Source organism: Mustela nivalis (assembly GCF_964662115.1).
Source record: "Mustela nivalis genome assembly, chromosome: 1".
NCBI classification, from domain to species: Eukaryota; Metazoa; Chordata; class Mammalia; order Carnivora; family Mustelidae; genus Mustela; species Mustela nivalis.
Genome location: NC_139020.1, coordinates 170138737 through 170160860, shown reverse-complemented (window position 1 = coordinate 170160860; position 22124 = coordinate 170138737). Strand labels below are relative to the sequence as shown.

Sequence of the window (22124 nt, the reverse complement as noted above, 5' to 3'; positions counted from 1 at the left end):
TTGGAGGGAGATCATGTGAAAGGAGACCGTCTTTTGGAAACTCTGCTTCTGGCGTGGAGACTGAAATCATGCCTACCACATCTATTTTTGAGCATCACCCTAAGCACCACAGGAGACAAATTCAGGGGAGGGGGAAGCACCACCACACGTGGTGTGGCCAGAGGCGTGTTGTTCTAACTGAACATGCCTGGCCAGCGTGGTGTGACCTCTAGGGGACTACAGAATCAGACGGCAGCAATGTGCAGAGTGTCTCTCACCCCTCGGTGATGGCTTTGGTACCACATCCTTTCTCTACTGTAGCCTTTGGGAATGGGAACTTGCTGCTGCTGACTACCCAGTCGGCAACTCCGTCCCGTAGTTCCCCTGGCCCCCATGTGATCGTCAGACTTCAGGAAAACGGAAAATGGCTCGATGTCAGGAAGGGCATCATTGTCTAGCTTTTAGGCACCAGTGAATTAGTGGAGGATTTTGATTGAGCAAAGGAGTGTGGAAATGGTAGCCTCCCTAGCCTGGGGCCCTGCTGGGCCAACTCTGAGTGCTGTGTGGCCTTCCAGCTGGAGCCCCGCACTTCCAAAAGGCTCCCTAAGTTCTTGGGTCTCTCTGGGCATTTCCTTTGGTCCCCGAGCCCTGGAAGGGCTGAGGATTCAGTGCCTGAACTCTGGACAACCCCAGATTCCATAACTGGTGGCGTCGACCGGGGCATGCAGCATTTTTCAGATGTTCCAACTTTTCTCCTTTTCTTCTCTCCCTTGTCCCCAAATACATCTTCTGTTCCAGTAAGTACTCCAAACAGAAATAAACCAATATGATGTCGTTATGAGCCTGTGAGTCAACCTCAAAACAAATGATCATTTTTTACTGCTGTGGTAAAAACTGGGAACAAAAGTGGGCTTGTGGGGCAGAGCAGGAGGAAGGGCGGGTGGGATTCCCAGCCTTCTGACCGGCGGCCTCAAACCTGACATGGCCTGATCTTTGTTTTCACAGCCCAGCCCGTTCTGTATTGGTGTGCCCGAAACATGTCTTTCTGGAGCAGCATTTCATTTAACTTGGCCGTCCTGATGAACCTGCTTGTGGCGTTTTTCTACCCATTTAAAGGAGTCCGAGGAGGTACCCACATTTTTAATTTCAAGAAAACTATGAGAAGCAGCAGGAAGCTTGTGACTTGCATCTTCAGTATGGTCCCTGGAAGTGTCGGTGCAATATTATGGGATCTCACTCACCCAGTTCAGACAAGTTGAGATTGTAGCTTTCACCACAGACTTAGTTTTCAATCTCACTTAGAAGAATGTAAATGGTGTGTCCACATTTATCTGCCAGGAAAGAAAGAGAAGCTGTACACTCTGAAATCTGTAAGCGATCTCAGTCAGCCTCCTTGTTATATACATATTGGGAGACTTTGTCTCAGAGAAACTGAGAGATGGAGCCAAACTTTCACAGCTAGGTGGCTGGGGGGTGCTAACCCTAGAACATAGATATTTTGATGCCCAGTCCAGTTAGATTATTTTCCCCATACCATACTTACAGAATTAAGTGGAGAATTTTTAAGACATGTCTGGAATTTATTTTTTTTTCTTTTTTTTGGCAAGGGGCTTAGGGAGGCAGGGCTTCAATGACTGAAGACTGCAGCTCCTTGGATATTTAGTCTATAAAGAGCCACGTGCCACTACTCATGCAATAAAATGTGATGTCCATGGTCTTTGTGGATATCTGCCCCCCACCCCCACCACTGTCTCCTTCCAGCCACCTGCCGTGTGTGCTCTGCACATCTTGCCGAGAACAGGCAGACAGTCCAGGTGGGGCTTCTCTGTGTCTGCAGTTCTTCCATTTGCTGGACAGCATTCTGGAGCCATGCACGCCTGTGGGGACCTGGGGGCCAACAGAAGCCCCGCCACTGTCACACATCCACGGCCCCTTTTCTGACACCCTGGACTGGCTTTTGGGAGGTCTTCTCTGCTGCATTTTTCATCAGCTGTTTGGCAGATCATCTCACATACATATGTCACAACCTTCCAGTAGCCACCTTGTGTGAAAGAATGGAATGAAGAGCCCAAAAGGAAGACACCAAAACAGCGCAGGAGTTCCAGGCTTAGCTCTGGAGCCTGGTGATGTAGAGGTGTATACGTAATGAGACAGCTTGTCTAGACTTAAAGTCTACTTAAGGTCCATTTTGAAAGCAATGGCTTGTTCCTTGATGCTCAGGTATCCAACACACCCATTCGAGCAGTTAGCTTTTCTGTTTGGCCTTCGGTTACACTGAAAGCATCATTGGAGTGATTTTTTTTTTTTCCCCCAAAAGTGACACCTAAACGCAAGTCTGGGGGTATTTTCCCTCTTAATGTCATGTTAGGAATAAGTGCCCCTGTGTGAAGAGATTGTGCAGGTCCACAGTACTGCAAGGCTGACATCAAGGGGGCATGTGCCCAGCCAGACTGCTGGTCGGCAGAGATGCGAGCATGAAGTGGCCCGTTGGAGCGACAGAGCCCAGCCCTCTTTTCCATCTCAGGGATGTCCTCATGCTCATCAGAACCCATTCTTCAGCCATTACTTTGGATGCATTTTGCTTTATCCCCCATTTCTTTAGAAATATTTAAAATCAGTTTTACCACATGCTTTGGCCATTTTCTTCACTGGTCATTTGTGGCCACGTTGAGGGCCATGTCTGAGGAGAGGTGGTTGACAGCTCCTCTCCCCTGCAGGGGTCAGCCTCGTCCGCTGGAATACGACACTCACAACATCCAGACTCAGTGTCTGGGCCTGGCTTTGCCACTCACTCCCCACATGACTCTAGGCAGGCAACTTCAATTAGTTTTTCTTAGTTACTCTGTTAAAAGACACTTGAGCCCATAGTTGTAAAACCTGGATGTGGGTTTGGAAATCCCTAAAATAGTGGTTGACCCAGTCAGGATCTCTGGGACATCCTGTCTCTGGCCCATACAAGTTCAAGACCCACTGATGAGAGGAGTGCAAAAGGTCCTTCCAACTCTACAGTGTGGGGTTCTCAATGTGGCATCAACTCTGGGTTCCTGTTCTGGCAGTGTGGGCTGTGGTACTTCATGTGTACAGACTAAATGGAAAGTATCATTAGCTCTTCCAGGAGGGAAGAGGATTAATCTGACCTCAGGAAGCCTTTCCCATTACACAGTGACTGAGCTCACCTCAAACACATCAGTTCATTCTCAGAGGGATTTACTTTTCCTCTTGTAAGACATGCCGGGACCATCTTCTGTACTCACTACTAACCATCTTGAGGAGGAGGGTTGTATTAGGCCAGCCTTGAAATAAGATCTGGTTGGTTACCTGAGAGTATTTCTTTGACATCAGTATTTGTTCATGTTGAGCTCTAAAACCAGGATTTCCGAAATGTCCCCATGTAATGTCCCCTTCTTATGGGTGCAAATGTAGCTTTGTGGCATCGTAGGCCTGTGCCTGCCCACGATACCGGTGGCCTTAAAAGCTCCTTTTCAAAAGAACCATTTTCCCCCGTTATTCAAGAACTGATGAGTCACACAGCCTTTGAAAGCATGAAGCCTGGGGCACATTCAGATTTTTTACTGAATTTTTGAGCCTGCTATGATTAAAGCACATAGAGTACTCCTTTTAAAACATTGACATTTTTGAAATTTTCCAATATATAAGTAATAAGTTAACACACTGCCCTGTATCTATTAGCCCAGCTTTAACAACTACCAACGTTTTGTCAGTCTTGTTTCATCTATTCTCCTACTGTATTTTCTGAAAGATTTTAAATAAGTCTAGACATCTTGTTGTTTTTCCCATAAATATTTCAGTGTGCATTTCTAACTTCTAAGAATATTTCAAAATATGTATAATTACCATAACATTATCATATGTAACAGAACTAACAGCAAATCATGAAATAGCTTGTCCATATTCATGTTTCTCCAATTGTCTTAAAGATGTCTTTCTATAATTGGTTTTTTAAAAATCTAGCATTATTTTTTTAACACTGCTTTTATAGTGGGGAGACAACAGGTTTTTATTTCAGCCCCTTCAGGATTTGGGTATGTCCACTCTACTGGTCCCATTTATTATACTGAGATCTCGAGGCAGTTTACAATGGCGATTAAACACTTAAGAAAATGAAAAGCAAGACACAGACTGGGAGAAAATACTTACAAAACGTATCTGACAAAAGGCTTATATCCTGAATACAAAAGAACTCTTGAAATTCAATAATAAAAAAAAAAAAAACTCAATTAGAACAGCGGGCAAAAGATGTGATCAGACAGTTCACAAGAGAATGGCCGATAAGCACAGAAAAAGATACGCAACATCAGTCGTTAATCAGAGAAATGTGAATGCAAGCTAGGATGGCATACCGTGAGAAACCTACAAAAATGACTAAAATTGAAAATGCTGAAAAAAGAGATAAAAATGAGCAAATAATAAAAAGAAAATACCAACCATACCAAATATTGGTGACGACGTGGAGCACGTGGGACTCCCGCATGCAACTGAACGGCAGAGTCACTGTGGAAGTGTGGTTGTGTCACAGCGATTAAACATACACTTAGGATCCAGAAATCTTATTTCCATGTATTTATCCATGGCAAAGAAAGACATAGACCCATTCCAAGATTCGTCCTTGAATGTTCCCAGTAACAATATTTATAATAACTGCAAACTGGGAACAACCCGCATACCCATTAATTGTTGAGTGGATAAATAAATTGTGGTCTATCTGTATTATGGAATTTTACTCAGTAATAGAAAGGACAATATTAATACGCAAAATAACCTGACTGAATCTTAAAAACTTGCTAAGTGAAAGAATTAAAAAAGACTGCCTCCTAATCTGATTATCTTTCCGCTTTTATGAAATTCTAGAAAGTGCAAAGCTCTAGTGATAGAAAGGAAACCAGTGGTTGCCCTGGGGGTGGAGATGGGCAAGGCAGCAATGGCAAAGAGCACAGGAAACCTTTTAGGGGAACAAAAATGTTTGTATCTTGATTGTGTTGGCAGTCGCATGTGGTAATATGGCTCTATATACTGCCAAAATTCATCACATTATAAGCTGAACATCAGTGGATTTTCTGTGGGGTTTTTTTTTAAATTGGTGATTAAGGACCATCCCCTTCAGGGGCATACACAGTCCAGCCATTTGCAGTGTCACCTTAGGCCTGATAGGTAATCCAAAACCCGGTTTCCTCCAGAGGAAAATGAAGATAATCATATGCTGTTGGGAAGATCACATAAATGATAATCAACGTAAAAGGCTTAATAGGCTATCTCACCACTCTTAAATGCACGAGAAGTGACATAAGCCTCAATATCCACGTCTTCCCAGAGTTCTGAAAAGCTTCTGCCTCTCTGTGCCCGTTTCTAATCAGGTTTTCTTTTGAAGGATATCAAAAGGGAAGAGGTAAGTGGTTGGGAGTGGGGCAACAGTTTCCAGAGAAAAAGTGTCTCCGCGGCATGAGCAGAATGAACTAGGACAGCCAGCAGGCTCGGGGAAGAGCTGGGACTCGCAAGGGGGTCTCTTTCCTGGGTGGGGCTTCAATCCCAGCAGTGCTGGAGAAGTGAAACTCCTTTATGTAAGTGGCCTTCATCGTGGAGTGCTGCTTGTTTACATCTGAAGGAGACTCAAGATGTGACAGCATTTGAAATAGGGTTTTATTTTTTTTTAATGAGCGTTTTACAGAACTATATTTTTAGCCGTGTTGGCTCATGTTATATAACTAAGCCGTCTCGTGGGACACTCTAAATAGAACTTGAAATAGCAAGAGATGACAAAAACTGGTATAAGCTCTTTGACTACAAGGATAATCTAATTGTAGGATGATGTTAATGATACGGAAGTTGCCTTCCTCCTTCCCTTGGAGAAGTCTGATTCAGGCAGGGGACCTGCAATTTTCCTTTGCATACTTTTAATAGAAATTAGAAGTTGAGGCTTCCAGTCTGCTTTCCCAAAAAGTGAAATGTGATACGCAGATGAGTTTTATTGATTGAACAGATTCATTTGACCAGCGCCTGCGGGGTGCTGAGTGCTTCCCTTGGGGAATTTGGTTGGGAGGAATACACCTGGGGGGGGCAGTTAGGGTAGGGGTGGAGGGGAGAGAAAGACAGGTGAACTGACCACCAGAAAATAGTGTTCTGTAGGGGTGACTGGAGTGGGTATGGAGAACCCAGAGAGGGAGGGGCGCCTGGCACGGTTTCCTGAAAAGGAAGGGGGTTGGGGAGGTTTGGGGCAAGTTGACATCTCAGCTAAAACCTAGGATGAAGAGGAAAGGGGAAAGAATTTCCCAGGTAGGAGGAACATGGGTCAGGGCTTGGAGGTGAGAAAACATGGATGTGTGTTGTTCCATCTGGGGCACAGAACTGGAGGTGAGAGTTTGGACAGTAGGGCCAGTTGGAGGATTGCAGAAAGTGTCTTTTGGTCCATCACCTGTTACTTGGTGAAAGCACTGATCTTTGAGAGCCCTGCCTTGTCTTTGCAGGAACCCTGGAGCCACACTGGTCCGGACTGCTGTGGACAGCCATGCTCATCTCTCTGGCCATTGTCATTGCCCTCCCCAAGCCCCATGGCATCCGGGCCTTAATCGCTTCCACAATTCTCCGGTTGATATTTTCAGTTGGATTACAACCCACGTTGTTTCTTCTGGGAGCTTTCAATGTAAGTATGAGTAACTTCATAGCCCATTCTTGCTGACATGCAAACAGGAATGCCTTCCATTCTGGTTCCTGGGATCTTGGCCTGGGCTTGCAGTGCAGCCAAAGACTGTTCAGGTCAGGTGTTAGAAAAGCAGAAGCAAGAGCTGTGCGGGTGGACGTCTCCCTCTTAACCTTCTCACGGTACAGTGAACCTCTTAATCTATTACCCGGGCATCCATGGTCTCCTTTTTAGGTAATATCCCTCCCAGGAGTAAGGCAGGAAGAGGGAGAGCAGTGGAGATATAAATTAGTTTTCCCAGTCAGGTCAGAGGTTTGGTGGGACAGTAGATTTTAGCTGAATGGTCAGATACTGATGGTATAAGTCAAATGGTCAGATATTAATACAGCACACCCACTTCTGGTGGGGACCACACAGAGCCAGAAGAAGAGGCAGGAGGACTTGTTCAGACAGAAGAGGAGCAGGTAGAGAAGTAAAGAGAGAATCAGGGTTATTTCAAAGTCAGCGGGGACATTTGGAAGTTCTCTTCCACGGTAGTTGAAGGTTAGACGCCACCTGCACGTGTAGGGAGAATTCTGAGGAAATACAGATAGCCAATGCAGGACCATAGATATGAGAGGTGTCCTGGTGAAAGGAAGCAAAAGGTTTGGACATGGGAGGGAGTCTGGAGATCAAAACCTGCTTTCCAGAGGTTTCTGCCCCAAGCATATCAGGAAGCTGAGGTTACTTTACAGAAATACAAATCCTGTTGCAAAATAAGGTTAATAGAGTAATTCATTGCAGCAATAAATGTTCTCAAATGGGTATGCAGATGGCAAGGACAGCAAGGACACTGGGAGAGGAGGGACCACTTCAAGCTGACAAGCTCCAGGGGAAGAGGCTGGGGTTCAGCTCTGCCTTGAAGAATGGCCAGGACCAGGCCAGAAAACAGGTTTGGGAAGAGCATTCTCCTGTCGGCCCCACAGGCCAGAGCACTGGGGAAGGCCCAGGACACTCTCAAGAGACAGCCAGCAGTAGTGTTCCCCTCCGCTGTGGTTCAGGGAGGGACACGCAGGACCTGCTCCCGGCACAGGTCACCAGGGCACCGTGTGGTAGGGAAGTGTTTCCAAAGACTGACTGCTCCATGTTGATAAGTCTTAGTTAGGTGAGAAAGAGGTTCATTGGTCAAATCCATGAGGGAGAGGCTGGGTTAAACAAAATTAAAGGGTTTATACTGTAGGATTTCTGAGAGACTTTAACATGTGTGATAAGGGTTATGAATCTCCAAGAAAGGGAAACCACGCATCTCTGTTTCCTAAACTTACTTACTTGCCCACATTTTAAGTATCACTTGGAATTAGTGTTGTAGAATACAGGTTGGAAAACTATTCCCAGTAGTGGGAAATGACTTAAGTTTTTTTGAGCAAAGAAATGGCATATACAAAGAAGTATTCTTGGAAAAATACCCTCATGTAGTGGCATGTTATGTGGATTCAAGTGGGAAGGACCAGAGGCAGGAGGACCATTCTGGACACCCCCAGCAGAGCTTTTGACTAGGTGTGACAATCCTAGGTCTTGGTCATAATGTGGAAGGAAGAAGGTACAGATGTCAGAGCTGTGAAGCTTAGGGTCATGTGTTGTGGGACTGGAGTCAGAGCCTCACCTTCAAAGCCTTTTCTCCAGGTCAAGAAGGTAGTATTGTCTTGATGGGGTGATGAAGGAGGCCACCCCAACTCCAAATTTTCAGTCACAGGTGACTAGGAAAAGAATAATGCCACTAACTAAAGTGGAGTCATGCAGAAACCTAATATTCAAGGTGAAAATGCACTTAAATTGTTGATTGACTAGGCTTGAGATGACAGGGCAAACCATTCATGTTTAGCTGTAGCATTTGGAAACATATGACTGGGGTGACAAAGACTGATCAGTGTTACAGGGAAAGTAGGTATCCTTCACTGGTGTAGGTATCATTAAGAAGGAAACACAGAATAAACAAAAAAAACAAAAGGGAAAACTCAGTATTTCAGAGATTGTAGTCTTATGGGCTTTTCTTTTTTTTTTTTTTTTTCTGGTTTCTCTGGGCTTTAATCATTTCACAGTCATCTCTTCTTTAACATAAATCTTTTGGGGGAACGACTCAAATTAGGCACTTACCACTTACAGTAACATCTGGGTCGGGAGAGCCGAAATAACTGTAATAAATAACCAGAATGAGAAAAGGGGAACACTCACATGGAGCCTACAGGAGATGAGAGCAAGAGTCATTGCGGACGGAGAAGGAGCAGTGGATATGCAAGGGCTGGGGAAGGACAGGGTGGTGTCCTGGCACCCAGGGGCCGCCAGAGTGCTGGGGGGAGGGGAGGTGGCCCACCGAGCTGTCTTGTTGCAAGAGCTGGGATTAGGTGCTCAGGGTTGACACTGCCGCCTGCTCAGTCCCTTGCAGACTGGAGGGGAGCGGCCACGCAGGGGAGGTGGGGCCGGAAGCCAGATGCTAGACTCATTAAGCAGGGTCGGTAGGAGGTGGGGACGCCGGGCCAAGACCGTGAATACACATGTGCTACTGAAGCAATGTGAATCGAGGGCAGAAGTCGTGTCAAGGGGAAGAGTGGCTTCAAGTAAAGCGAATTGCTCGGATGAGACACGGGGGGCCGGGGCATGTCTGAGGTCCTGCCGTGTTAACCAGTATGTGGCCTCTTGTTTGTTTGATTTCCTGAAACCCCGTCAGCACAGATCATCCAGATCAATGGTACTTTCTCAGTGAGAGATCCTGGACCAGTGATGGGTAGGAGATTAGAGAACAAGTACTAGGGGATTGGATGTTTATCCTGAGAAAGCCTCATGTTCCCTGTGGGTGTTGGCTTCCTCACGTACCTGATTGCGGAGAAACTCCCTTACACCGACCCCCCGGATTAACTGGCAGGATTCCCCCAGCACCTACGGCCAAGGCAGCTGGGGGAGCAGAAGATGGTTTTACCAAGTACATCCGAAAACCTTTCTCTCCAGCCTTCTCTTCATCGGAGTTTTTCTGTCAGTGTGTTCCTGGAGATGGACTTGGAGGCATGGGGTTTCTGTTAGAGGTGGATTGTATTACATAGTAGATCAAACTCCAGCTGCAAGTGTTAAAAAACCAAATCCATGCCAGTTGAACCAAAGGAGAAAATGCATTGGTTTGTGGGACTGAGAGATGAAGACCCTGCTGTCAGGGGCTGCTGAATACAGGGGCCCCGACAGTGGCCCCGACAGTGGCCTCAGGATCCATTTCCCTCTCTGGGCTCTGCATCAGTTGTGCTCCGAGGTGCCGTGGTATGGCAGGACGGAGGCCAGCAGCTTCAAAGCTTACTTTCTCTTAGGTTCAAGGTCAGGATGAAGCAATAAAGTTGTCTTTTTTTTTTTTTTTTTAAGATTTTGTTTATTCATTTGACAGAGAGATCACAAGCAGGCAAAAAGGCAGAGGGAGAGGGAGAAGCAGACTCCCTGCTGAGCAGAGAGCCCGATGCAGGGCTCGATCCCAGGACCCTGGGATCATGACCTCAGCCGAAGACAGAGGCTTTAACCCACCGAGTCACCCAGGTGCCCCAATAAAGTTGTCTTTTGCTGCAATCCCAGGAAAGCTCTCAGTGGGTCTCACGGGTTCCGTTGTACCATGTGACCATCCCTGAACCGATCCCTGTTGCCAGGGCAATACAACAGCTGATTGACGGGGGTGCCCCCCACTCCCCACTGCAGATTCCAAGGACTGACACATGGAAAGGGACGAATCTCTGAAGAAAAATTATTATTCCCAGAAGGCGGGCAGGGAAACAGAACTCATCCTGAAGTCCCTTACTTTTTCTTCCCCAAGAAAATTATTTCCTCTAAATTCAGGAGCAGTGAAAGACAAGAACTAGCTGCTTCTCATTAAATTACAATCCTTATAATGCCCAGAATGTAACAGAAATTCAGAAAATGCTTTTTATTTATGCTGATCACAGGGTTCGTAGATTGAGGTGACTTCTGTGTTTGACTAACTCATATAAGAATGTTAGAAATGATTCATATCTCATTTCGAAAATCATAATTTCGGTATGTGTTAATTTTGTTTTTGTCATATACAAATGCCACTTGATTACTGTTGCTCATGAAGTTATTTGAGTACCGCATACTGTGTAATATGCCTGAAAAGCAAAGTAACGATATGACTTAGATCTGCAAAATGGTTCTGGGCGGGTTCAGTGGGCACTTGGTGCAAAAGGAAGCTTCGTTTGGGCACCGTAGCGGAAATACCATTACGTGAAAATGGCCCTTGGCTGTCACGAAGTCTGCAGTTCAGCATGGTCTGTGCTTATCTGGCTATTCCTGTCATTATTCTCAGGTCTGCAATAAAATCATCTTTCTAATGAGCTTTGTGGGCAACTGTGGAACATTCACCAGAGGCTACCGAGCCATGGTTCTGGATGTTGAGTTCCTTTACCATTTGTTGTATCTACTGATCTGCGCCATGGGCCTCTTTGTCCACGAGTTCTTCTACAGTCTGCTGGTGAGTTCCTGGTACGGAAAGATTTTACATGTTGAAAATGAGGAGTGTCCCGTGTCTCTCTTCACAGACCCCTCCTTTTAATGGTGATTGGTGTGTCTGGTCTAAGAAGGTCAGGTACATCATTTCTGAGATCTAGAGAAGGAAGCCCCCCAGGGAGCAGGGCAGCTGGTAGAAGATCAGCTGGTGTGTGCTTGCGTCCACATTGGACCTTTTCCTTTCCAGTGGTAGACAGCACCTGCGGTCTGGATCAAGGGATGCGTCCTCCACATGCATCTTTGCTTTCCTTGCTTTCTTGGACTCAGCCAGCGCTTCCCAAGGAGAATGTTTTTGAGACTGTCATCTGACAGTTCTCATGGGATCTGCTTCCCAGGGAGAACATTTAGTGACGAAGAGGAGGAGCTATTTTCAAAGTCCCAAGATCCGGGACAGTGACCTCAATAGATTTATTGGTCCGGGACACCTTTTCCCTGGAAGTTATTTTGTTCCATTCTCAGTCAAGTGATTAATGTCTTGATAGTCTATAAAATGAGTTGGTTCAGTCACCTTCTTTCGAGCAGGTTTTTAAATTATAGACCAAATAGCTACTTATTTTCCCATCATTAGGGGCAGTCTAGACCTGCAGAGTTGTAGATAAGAAACCTTTGCCTTGTACCTACATCAAATGACAGGAAGCATGAAACTGACCTGTCTGCAAGCAAAAGGATCCATAACCAGACCAGAAGAATTAAAATGTGAGGATAAAAAATGATCCAAGCCTATGTGTTGACTTAAAGTGAGGGACTTATTTGCGAAGGATAGAGCGAGGAAAACTCTCCTGAGAGGTATCCTCCATGTCGCCTCTGGACCGGTGACACACTGGTTCTGTGCCTCAGTTTCCCCATGTGCAAAATGAAAACAAGCTGTCCCCCTTCCAGAGCTGCCACAGGGATTATCTGCAGCCGTGCACATCAGGGCCTTAGAATAGCACTACCACACAAGAAATGCTTAGCAATTCCAGCTATTATTACTGTCTTTGTCATCGCTTACTTCCTCTGCCATCCAAAACACCATCAAGAATTCACCATTCAGGTCATCAGGATTAGCTCATTCCATTAGTGGTAGATGTTGGCAGGCTGAAGGAAATGGATTGTTTTGCCTCATTTTAAAATAGGTCTGGCTATAGTTTGAGGTTTTAGGCAGAGAGGTCTCTGGATGTACTTGAGATTGCCATTATTTGGCCTATTTTGGTCACTCTGTATCAGAAATCTTGAGAGCTCCCTATATACCTCTGAGCCTTTCTGTCTCCTACAATAATGCCCCTGGATAAGGATCGGGGTGTGGAGTCAGGGAGCCCCGGGTGCTCCCAGGCAAGGAGGCAGAGCTCAGGAGGAGGTCTCCCACATCCCTGCTGATGGATCTCTCCCAAGACACAGGAGATTCTTCCTCAGACAGCGCCATCTCTTCCTGGGAGGGTTTGACTTCGCCTACATTCTGCGTCCCTTTGGCTTCATTTCCCTGCCTGCACCTTCAAGTCCTCTGCCTTTGGTCTTTGTGATGCTGGTTGGTACCCAAGCTAGATGCAGGGCTGTTGTAGTGAGACAAACCAGTATCCTCTCTGCCCTTACAGGCTCATGGTCTACAAGATCATCGTTACCGCCATTTAGGGAATGTTCCCCCATGTGCCCTTTTTATACAGTCTCTCACCATGACTTCTGAGACAATGCCTGCAAGTGACAGATGGTGAAACAGGCTTGGTGAGGTTAGGTAACTTGCCCAGAGTCACCTACTAAGTGCCAGAGACCAGAGAGGAGCTGAGCTCTGGTGACTGCCAAGTCAGCTTGTGAGCCCAGCCCTGAACTGCCTTTCATCTGAGCTCGTGAAAAAGTCCCTGCTTTGGTGCGGCTGGTATTTCCCAGGGCAGTTCACATTCTTGCTTTCACGTTTCTCCTCCGTCACAGAAGCAGTACCCTGAGCTGTCGGTGCCACCTGGGCTCAGCTCGCTTTCAGAGAACTCACCAGGATCAGACTAAACAGTGGCTGGATGCCCCTCCTGTGTGCTTCTGACCCGTGACTTGTGGTCTCTGGTGACATGCTACTTTTGGTATCAAAAGTAGTGTTTAATATGTTTACCGAGAATCACAAAGGACTAAAACCTGTGACAGAAGGGAATTGGAGGGGCTCCTGGGTGCCTCAGTGGGTTAAGCCGCTGCCTTTAGCTCAGGTCATGATCTCAGGGTCCTGGGATCGAGCCCCGCATCGGGCTCTCTGCTCAGCAGGGAGCCTGCTTCCTCCTCTCTCTGCCTGCCTCTCTGCCTGCTTGTCATCTCTCTCTGTCAAATAAATAAATAAAATCTTAAAAAAAAAAAAAAAAAGAAGGGAATTGGAGAGTTAACTCCAGCAGGGAAAAGCCACATATCCCGGGGTTATGAAAGCCCCTGCCAGCAGACCAGAAAAGGACAGTGGGGGCCCAGACTGGCTGAACCTGGTCTCGAGCCTGTATCCAAATGTGTCCTTAGAAAACGTTAACAGCCCAAGATGAAAATGTGTCAAGTTCACGGATGGGCAGGTAACAGGAGGAGAAATCCATATGGTCAGTAAACATGGAAGAATGTCCAACCTCACTGCTAAACACAGACATGCTAATTGAAACAACAGTGTGATCCCAAGCTGTACCTGTGATGTTTGGAAAGGTTCAAAGGGCTAAGCATGTTCAGGTCTTACGACCGCGTGCTCTAGTTTGTGGCCCCCATCCCCCATCCCCTGACAGTGTGGATCAGTACAGCCTTTCTGGAAAGCGATGGGGCGATGTATTTCTGTTGCAACATTTGACCCAATAATTCCATTTCTGGAAATTCTCCAAGAAGAAATAACCAGATAAGTATGTATAGAGGCAAGGGGCAAGGTGTTTATCACAGCATTATTTTTAATGGCGTGCAATTGGAAACATCTTGACTGTTGTAAAAAAAAAAAAAAAAAAAAAAGTAAATATTTTGGCTAAGTAAACTGAGGTTTTTTTCTGTACAGGGACATTCTAGGTGATCATTTCTGACACCGAAATTTTGATGATTGCTTGATGAAAGGGACTGACCAAATGCCAGGATTGTGGTATATTGTATCTATTACATTTTTCCAGTGTAGCCCTTGCAGAAGAAATAACTCGAGTAGATGGTGGGGTTATTGGTGATTTTGGTTTTTCTTTGTGCTTTTTTGTGTTTTCAAAGTTTTCTCCATTGAACGTGTGTAACTTTCCAATTAGAAGAAAGTTTTTCCTTTATAAAACAATGCTTGTCCATTATCTTCAAGTCAGAAATCACAGATGAGTGAAAAAAGCAATCACTTGCCATCTCAATGACTTGGTGGCTACAGAATCTTACAGGTCCTCCCCCAGAACACAAGTGTCATTTGTTTATTGTCAGAAGTTGCTCTCACTTGCTGCTTCATGGTAGGTTGCTGGAAAATATTTAACCAACTGCAACAGCAACATAAGCCTTTTGTACTGTTATACTGACCAAACGCCTCTTTCTTGCTTCCTTCCCTTCGAGTCTCCTATTATACCCAGTGCCCTGCCCAAGGAAGGTCTCAGGACACAGATTGGCCTTATGGAGGCAGAAGAGGTAATTGACCAGAAAATGGACTCAGATGTAAAAGTATAAATTGGAAGGGACTTGGACACCAGCTAGTTCAGAGAGGTTACATGGTTTGATCTACATGTGACTACAAATTAAAAGCAGAGTCAGGATTCAAACCCTTGTCCCCTGACTCACTTGTCTGTGCACTCATGCCCCAAAGCCATGTGGAAGCAGAACTTCAGAAGAGTTGGTGTCAGCACAGAGGCCAAACTAGAACCCTGCTCCAAGAAAAAGCCCACAGAACTCTCCTCCACGGCTCTGTACTCTTCCCACAGCCAAATACCTGAGAAAACTAGCCAGCTGTATCGCATTCCTAGAAGTACCTACAGGCCAACTTCTTGCAAAAAGCAAGTAGTCTCTTAGTAGAGGGCGAGCCTAGACTGTGAGCCCACAGAGCTCGCAAGGGGGCTCTGCACCCCACCCTCCACATTAGGGAGATGGGAAGGGCTTAGGCTCCCCGGTGTGTTACTACCACCAGGGTCCCTGCCATAAGCTGTGTGACCTGGGCCTAGTCCCTCCATCAGGAAATAATCATTACTATTTATTGTGTGCACACAGCAAGTACATGCGGCTGTCCGCAATCTCCCGGACACGGTATCCATTATGTAGCTGTTGTTCACAGAAGCTTCCTGTCCTCCCGTCTGTAGATGAGGAAACAGAGGCTCAGGGGGAAGGAGCGAGAACCCAGCTCACCGTCCTGATGTCCTGTGCTTGAGCTAAGGCTGCATCTCACACTCCAGAGTCCCTGCTACCTCCTGCTGCCTGCTGGACGGAGCCTTCCCTGTGGGACTCCAAACTCCCTGAGGACAAGGGCCAGGGTTGTCCAATCCTGTATCCGGAGTGGCTGGCCCTTAGCAGAAACTCAGCTACTACTGCCTATGCAGACACATGTCAGGACCCTCATCCTTTGCTCTCCTTTGCCTTCTGAAGCTCGCTGAACTACCCTGTACTTTCTCCATCCCCAGGACCTCTCAGCTCTCTGAGTCCCACCGGAAATTACTGCTGCCTCTGCCCACCTTTTCTATGCTAATGTTCCCCATCTCAGTTTTCAGGAAGAAAAGCAAGTATAAAGTGTTAAGATAGTAGAATGCTTTTGTGTTTGTTTCTAAAAGGGTAAATTCTCTATAAATCGAGTTTTCATTATGAGATTTTTGTGTACATCTAACATAGAGGCTTCTTAAAACTGTCCCATTGTCTTCTCTTTGTTCATTTTTAAAGCTTTTTGATTTGGTATACAGAGAAGAGACTCTGCTTAATGTCATTAAAAGTGTCACTCGCAATGGACGGTCCATCATCTTGACAGCAGTTCTGGCGTTGATCCTGGTTTACCTGTTCTCAATAGTGGGCTATCTTTTCTTCAAAGATGATTTTATCTTGGAAGTAGATAGGTTGCCCAATGAAACCGCTCTTCCAGGTGAGTTTGAGATCTTCCAATCTTTTTAATGTTAAGAGAACAGTTCTTGCTCCTAGGTGAACAAAAGAGAACTATGACTTTAGCAATGTAGGTTTCTCCCTGGCACTCAGACGATGAATTCTGATTCCAGGGCTTGGTTCTCGCTTTATTCCAAGGGTGGTATGGTATGTGTGATACAAGTGTAAGGGTCCAGAGCCTACATTTAACTTACTCACTAAAGTCATATTTTAAACTAATGCAACTCATTTAAAAGGAACTGGACCCTGTGTATTGAAAGCATAGGGGGATGCCTCCCTCTGGCTTGGTAAAGCTCCTTCTAGGAATTTATCCTTAAAGGAAAAACCTGCTGCCTATTTGTGTGGAAACAGATGTATATGGAAGAATTTCCGCTGCAGCGTGAAAGTGGAAGCAGTGTAAATGTAGGATGTTCCATTAGGTTATGGTCCTGTGGGGGGCATCCCCCTGCAGACAGGGCCCATCTCTGTAAACCTTCAAGGAAAAGCACTCACAAAGCTGTGGTGGGAAATTGCAGTAATAACTATAATAGGATCCACATATATTTTTAAAAGATGAAAAAGCTCATATATGTCTTTTAAAATACGGAAGAATATTACCTCCCCCCAGCAATGGTTATCTCTAGGGTTTTTTTGTTTTTGTTGTTGTTTTTGTGGGTTTTTTTGTTTGTTTGTTTTTTGTCTTTTTTTATGATATATAAATTTGACAATGAGCTTACATTATTTTTATAGAGAGCAAACAGAACTCATTTCCACTTTTGAAAATGAAATAAAATGATCATATACTTGAGTGATACCCAAGTATACCTTGTCTCAATTAAAATAGTTGAACACCATTAAATAAAAGGTTACTGGGTTGTTTTGTTTTGTTTTGTTTTTTAATCAGGGAGCCAGAGGCCCCGAGTCTAAGGAAGAAACTTGAATTACTATCACTGGCTAAGCCAGGCAGCCTTGTTCTCCCAAATACTTCATTCTTGGCATGTAACTCCAGCTTCCAAGTTGACTCTAAGTGAAATTTGCTGCCAACCATCTTAGGGTTCCGAACTAAACTGGTCTGGACCTTAGATTTTCGCTCCTGCTCGCTGATGCTTTTTGTGCAGACTTGGTGTAAATCTTGCTGGAGTCTGTACATACAGTAGTATTTGTCGAAGAGTTTCAGCTGTGTGTCTTTAAAGTTGGAGAGGTGCTATTTAAGTGCGATATTTCTAGTAAGCCTACAGGAATTGACATTTCTGGCTCCTTTCCCATCCAGATCACCAAATGAAAGTGTAAATTGCATCTCTGCCTTGAATTTATATGCAGGAATGTAGGGTGTTATTTATGTAAAGAATTGTTTAATCAGCCGTGAATTGGGGACTTCAAACATTTTAACCATATGCTGCCAGATTGTTCATCATAAAATTTCCTCTCTTTCCCAGAAGCCGGAGAGAGTTTGGCAAGCGAGTTCCTATACTCTGACGTGTGTAGGGTGGAGACTGGGGAAAACTGCTCCTCTCCAGCACCCAAAGAAGGTAGGACCTTGTAGGCTTAAGCCCCATGTTAGTGTTAGGCTTCTCTAGAAGCTGAGATGGCTTACATGATATTGGAAGCAGATTTACTCTTCAGAAGCAAGGCTAGTAGGAGAGGGGAAAGGCTGGGAAAGAGGAGGGAGATAAAAGGAAAAGAAGGCTATGTGGGAAGAAAATACCCGCTTGATTCGACCGCTATTTACTGGGTGCCCCTATTTGCCAGGGACTGTGTTATATTCTAAGATACAACATTATCGGGGAGGGAGTCAGCAGGCAGGCACCTAGGGGATTATTAGACAGTATGTGAAATGCTAGGAATAAGGAGGGAATACAGAAATAGGCACCTGGCCTAATACTGGAGTAAGAGTATCACCAAGGAGGTGGTAGTTAAACTAAAACAGTAGAATCTTGGACATTGGAGGAGGGTTGGGTGTTCCAGTTAGAGGGAATAAGGTGTTCAAAGCCTTGGAAGTAGAATATAGTGTGTTGAAGGAGAAAATGATCATGAGAAATAGTAGTAGTGAGAAATGAAGCCAGAGAGGTCAACAAAAGGCTAGATCACGAAGAATCTTACATGTTAGGCTGAGGAGGTTAAACTTTACCCAAAGAATGAATTGAAGTTGATGGGGGAGGGGCACCTGGGTGGCTCAGTGGGTTAAAGCCTCTGCCTTAGGCTTGGGTCATGATCCCAGGGTCCTGGGATGGAGCCCCACATTGGGCTCTCTGCTCAGCAGGGAGCCTGCTTCCTCCCTTTCTCTCTTTCTGCCTGCCTCTCTGCCTACTTGTGATTTCTGTCTGTCAAATAAATAAATAAAATCTTTAAAAAAAAAAGTTGAGTGGGTGAGCGATACGATAAGATCTGTTTTAGCAAGACCATTCTGCCTGCAGTTGCCGTAAAGAACAGGATAGGCAGCAAGACATGGTTCTTCCTCCAAAAATTATTAGGAATGGACAGTGTCTAATACAAAGCTATTCAACCAGGGGACCTGCTGTAAAATGTGGCTGGATTTAGCCAGTGAGGAGCCTGGGTGCTGTGGGATTACCCTCAGCTGAGAGATGAGATACTCATGACTCACGGTATTAAGCAACTCAGCTAAGGTCCAGTGCCTGCTCAGAGCTGGGACTGGAGTTTAAATCTGAAAAGGATAGGGATTCTCTTGGATTTAATATAGGGAAAGGCAATTCTGACTTGGCTTGAGAAACTAGTAAGAGTTGGGTGAGGAAAACCGAATTGTCCCAGGTAACATCACCTTTTTGAAAGAAATTATGTGACACTTGGTTCCTTAGTTTTAACAGTTCTGTCTTGTTCCTGCGTGTAGCTGGGGAGCTGGCATGCAGGGAACGCCGTCTCGGAACCATGGTCGCTCTTTACCCGCACGTAAATCTGTTGTTACTCACCGTGTTCACAGAGCTGGTCCTTGCAGAAGAGACGGAGCAAGACAAAGAGCACACGTGTGAGACGCTGCTGATGTGCATCGTCACAGTGCTGAGTCACGGGCTGAGGAGCGGGGGCGGAGTAGGAGACGTGCTCAGGAAGCCATCCAAAGAGGTAGCTGGATCCGAGGGGAAGGGACAGCAGAGGGGGCGGGGTGGGCGGCCAGAGCCTGAGGCAGAGAGCACGTGTGGAAACCCAGGACCGCAGAGCTGGCTCCCTGAGGCTCCTTCCTTCCCCTGACCTCCTGGAACGGGCAAGCTCCCTGGCATCTAAGGGGCCCTGGGGGGGGGGGGGTCTTCCATTCTCTGCTTGGTGCATGGAAATGCTTGTTGCCCACCCCCAGCTGGGTCCGGCCTTTGTGAATACACGTCCAAGACCCCTTAGATGCCAGGGAGTGGCTCTCAGGCACACACCACGCGACACCAGCAGAACCAACCTTTGGTACAAAGGGTGTGAAAAGAGACAAGTGTGCTGCCCAGTTGAACTTGTGACAGAGCAGACCCATGGGGTGAGGGTGAGCCACGAAGGTTGGGCCCATTGAGGCCTTTTCCCTCCTTCCCTCCGCCCTGCAGACCAAAGTTTACCTGTGGGGTGACCTCACTGATAGAGACACCTCTTTTCTAGGAGCCCCTCTTTGCCGCGAGAGTTATCTATGACCTCTTGTTCTTCTTCATGGTCATCATCATCGTCCTTAATCTGATTTTTGGGGTCATCATTGACACCTTTGCTGACCTGAGGAGCGAGAAGCAGAAGAAGGAGGAGATCTTAAAGACCACGTGCTTTATCTGCGGTGAGTGTGGTGGCCCGGCTGTCGCAGGAAAGCCCGGCCCCACGGACTGGAGGGGTGGTGTGCAGGCCTTGGGCAGCGAGGGAGGTGCTGCCGCCTCCTCAGGCCACTGGGCCCCTGGTGCTGGGGGGCCGCTCCCCAGCCTCCCTTCTGCTGGGGGGTGTTGGCAGCCGAGGGACCTGGAGCCACGTCCTGGGGCCAGTGTGTCTGCAGGATTGAAGGTTCCCGTGGCAGATATACAAGCGCACATGGTTTGAAATGAATGTGTCTGGGGGACTTTCGTCTTTGGAGGCTGCAGAGCATCTCTTGGTCCCCTGCTAAGTAACTAGACTCGAGATCTCTCATCGGAGCCAGGCTGTGGAGGTCTCGGGCAAATGGTATCAGGCATCAGACGAAAGAATATTCCTTGCCTGGAGTGTGGTGACTGTGCTCAGAGCCTGGGCTCAGGACTCAGACCTGGGTTCTGAGTAAGTCTCTGCTGCTTATGGGTCACATAATCTTGGTAGTCGCTTCATTCTCTGGACTTTGATTTTCCATCTGTAAAATAGGTATAATAGTATGTCCTTCCAGGCATTATCGTGGGGCTTAGAGAGCTAGTCCATGCAGCACTCCTAGCACAGACCCCGCACATTGTAGCCGCTCCGTGGTGAATGGTAGAGGGTGCATGGGGTGCCCAAGAAACCATCGTCGGTACAGCCATAGGAGGTGCGTGGAAATGGAAACCAACCACGTGGGAATGTGGTAACTGAGTGCTCATTTCACAATTATTCCTAATATGGTTATTGTGAATATAGAAATTTCCTGCTGGTACATCTACTCCACAAAGAAATGAGCATTTTCCATTTAAAAACTAAAATCTGCTTTTTGCCCCCTTAAAACCACTTCAGGCCTTTTGTTTTGAAACAATTCTGGAGTTACAGAAAAATGATACGAACAATACAAAAAATGTCTGCTCTTCATCCAGAGTCCCCAAATACTCTCTCAAATATCTCTTCCTTCACTGGCTTGTTCACATACACAGTTTTTTGAACAGTCTGAGATCCACTGGCATGATCTCCTTGATTCCTAAATATTTCTATGTATATCTCGTAAACAAGAAGCTTCTCTCACACATATGCAGTATAGTCACCAAGATGAGGGAATTAGCAAAGAGGTCACTCTGCCACTCTGCAGACCCTGTTCCTATCACCCTTGATCCCAGTAATGCCCTTTATCGCCAGTGGAAGCCCAGGTCATGGAGCATTCTGTTGTCATGGCTCTTGAGCCTCCGGTGACATTTTTAAAGAGTTCAGTCAATGTCTTGTCGGTTCGGTTTCTCTGATGTTTTCTCATGGTAGAATTGGGGCTATGCATTTTTTGTAGGAACATCAAAGAAGTGTTTACTCTCAGGGCATCATTTCAGGAGGCATGTGATGCCTGTTCCTCCTCTAACCGGTGATATTAACTCTAGTCACTTGAGTTAAGGTGGAAATTGCCAGGTTTCTCCACTAAAGCTTAGGGTTTTTTCTCTTTGTAGTTGGGAATCATTTTATAAGGAGATATTCTGAGACCATGTACACATCCCATTATTCTTCAAATTAAACATTAATCTGCTAGCTTTAACACCCACTGATGATTTCTGCCTGGCTCTTTTACTATGATGGCTGCCCAGTGATGATTTTCTTACTTTATGATTTCTACATTTGTTAACTGGCTTTTTAAGAAAGAACTTTCTCTTCTCGTGTAGGTAAGTACACTATATGTATTAATACTTTTGTATTTATGACAACACGGATTCCTGTATTTTTATTTAATCCAGTGAGTTATCCTTTAATGTCATTATTTGTTCGAATGCTCAGAATGCCCCAGAAGTATCCTGCCCTTCAGGCTGGTTTCTGTTTTGTCATGTCACCCCAATTTTTTATATACTTCCTTCCTTTCTTAGTGCTGTGAGATATTCCAGGCTCAAGCTGAGCTTGTAACTCCCTGATCCAGCCCTGGCATCGCCCATTTTTCCACAAAGCCCTGATTCTTTCTAGTGAAGAAGGGCATTTGGAAGCTGTGATCTGGGGACGGGGTGTGTGCATTCGTGCTGCCGGGTGCCTGCTCCCAGGGCTTATGAGGACACAGATGGAGAGTAGACATGTACCTGCACACTCGGCGGGGTTTGTGTGCACATAACCACATGCCACACACTTCTGCACTGATTTTTACGTACATGTGAAAAAGGATGAATTCATACCCATATCTCTT

The 22124-nt window shown here is 45.9% G+C and overlaps 1 protein-coding gene across 10 annotated transcripts in view; it reads left to right on the top strand.

Moving 5' to 3' along the window:
• Positions 1-22124, top strand: part of ITPR1 (inositol 1,4,5-trisphosphate receptor type 1) — a 327977-nt gene that overhangs the window by 277969 nt on the left and 27884 nt on the right. For all 10 annotated transcript variants that reach the window (XM_082728673.1, XM_082728677.1, XM_082728669.1 and 7 more), the window contains 7 exons: positions 985-1107; positions 6459-6634; positions 10962-11126; positions 15953-16148; positions 17581-17673; positions 19080-19219; positions 19730-19895. In XM_082728673.1, the coding sequence (XP_082584799.1) occupies positions 985-1107; positions 6459-6634; positions 10962-11126; positions 15953-16148; positions 17581-17673; positions 19080-19219; positions 19730-19895 (1059 nt within the window). The remainder of the gene's footprint in view (positions 1-984; positions 1108-6458; positions 6635-10961; positions 11127-15952; positions 16149-17580; positions 17674-19079; positions 19220-19729; positions 19896-22124) is intronic.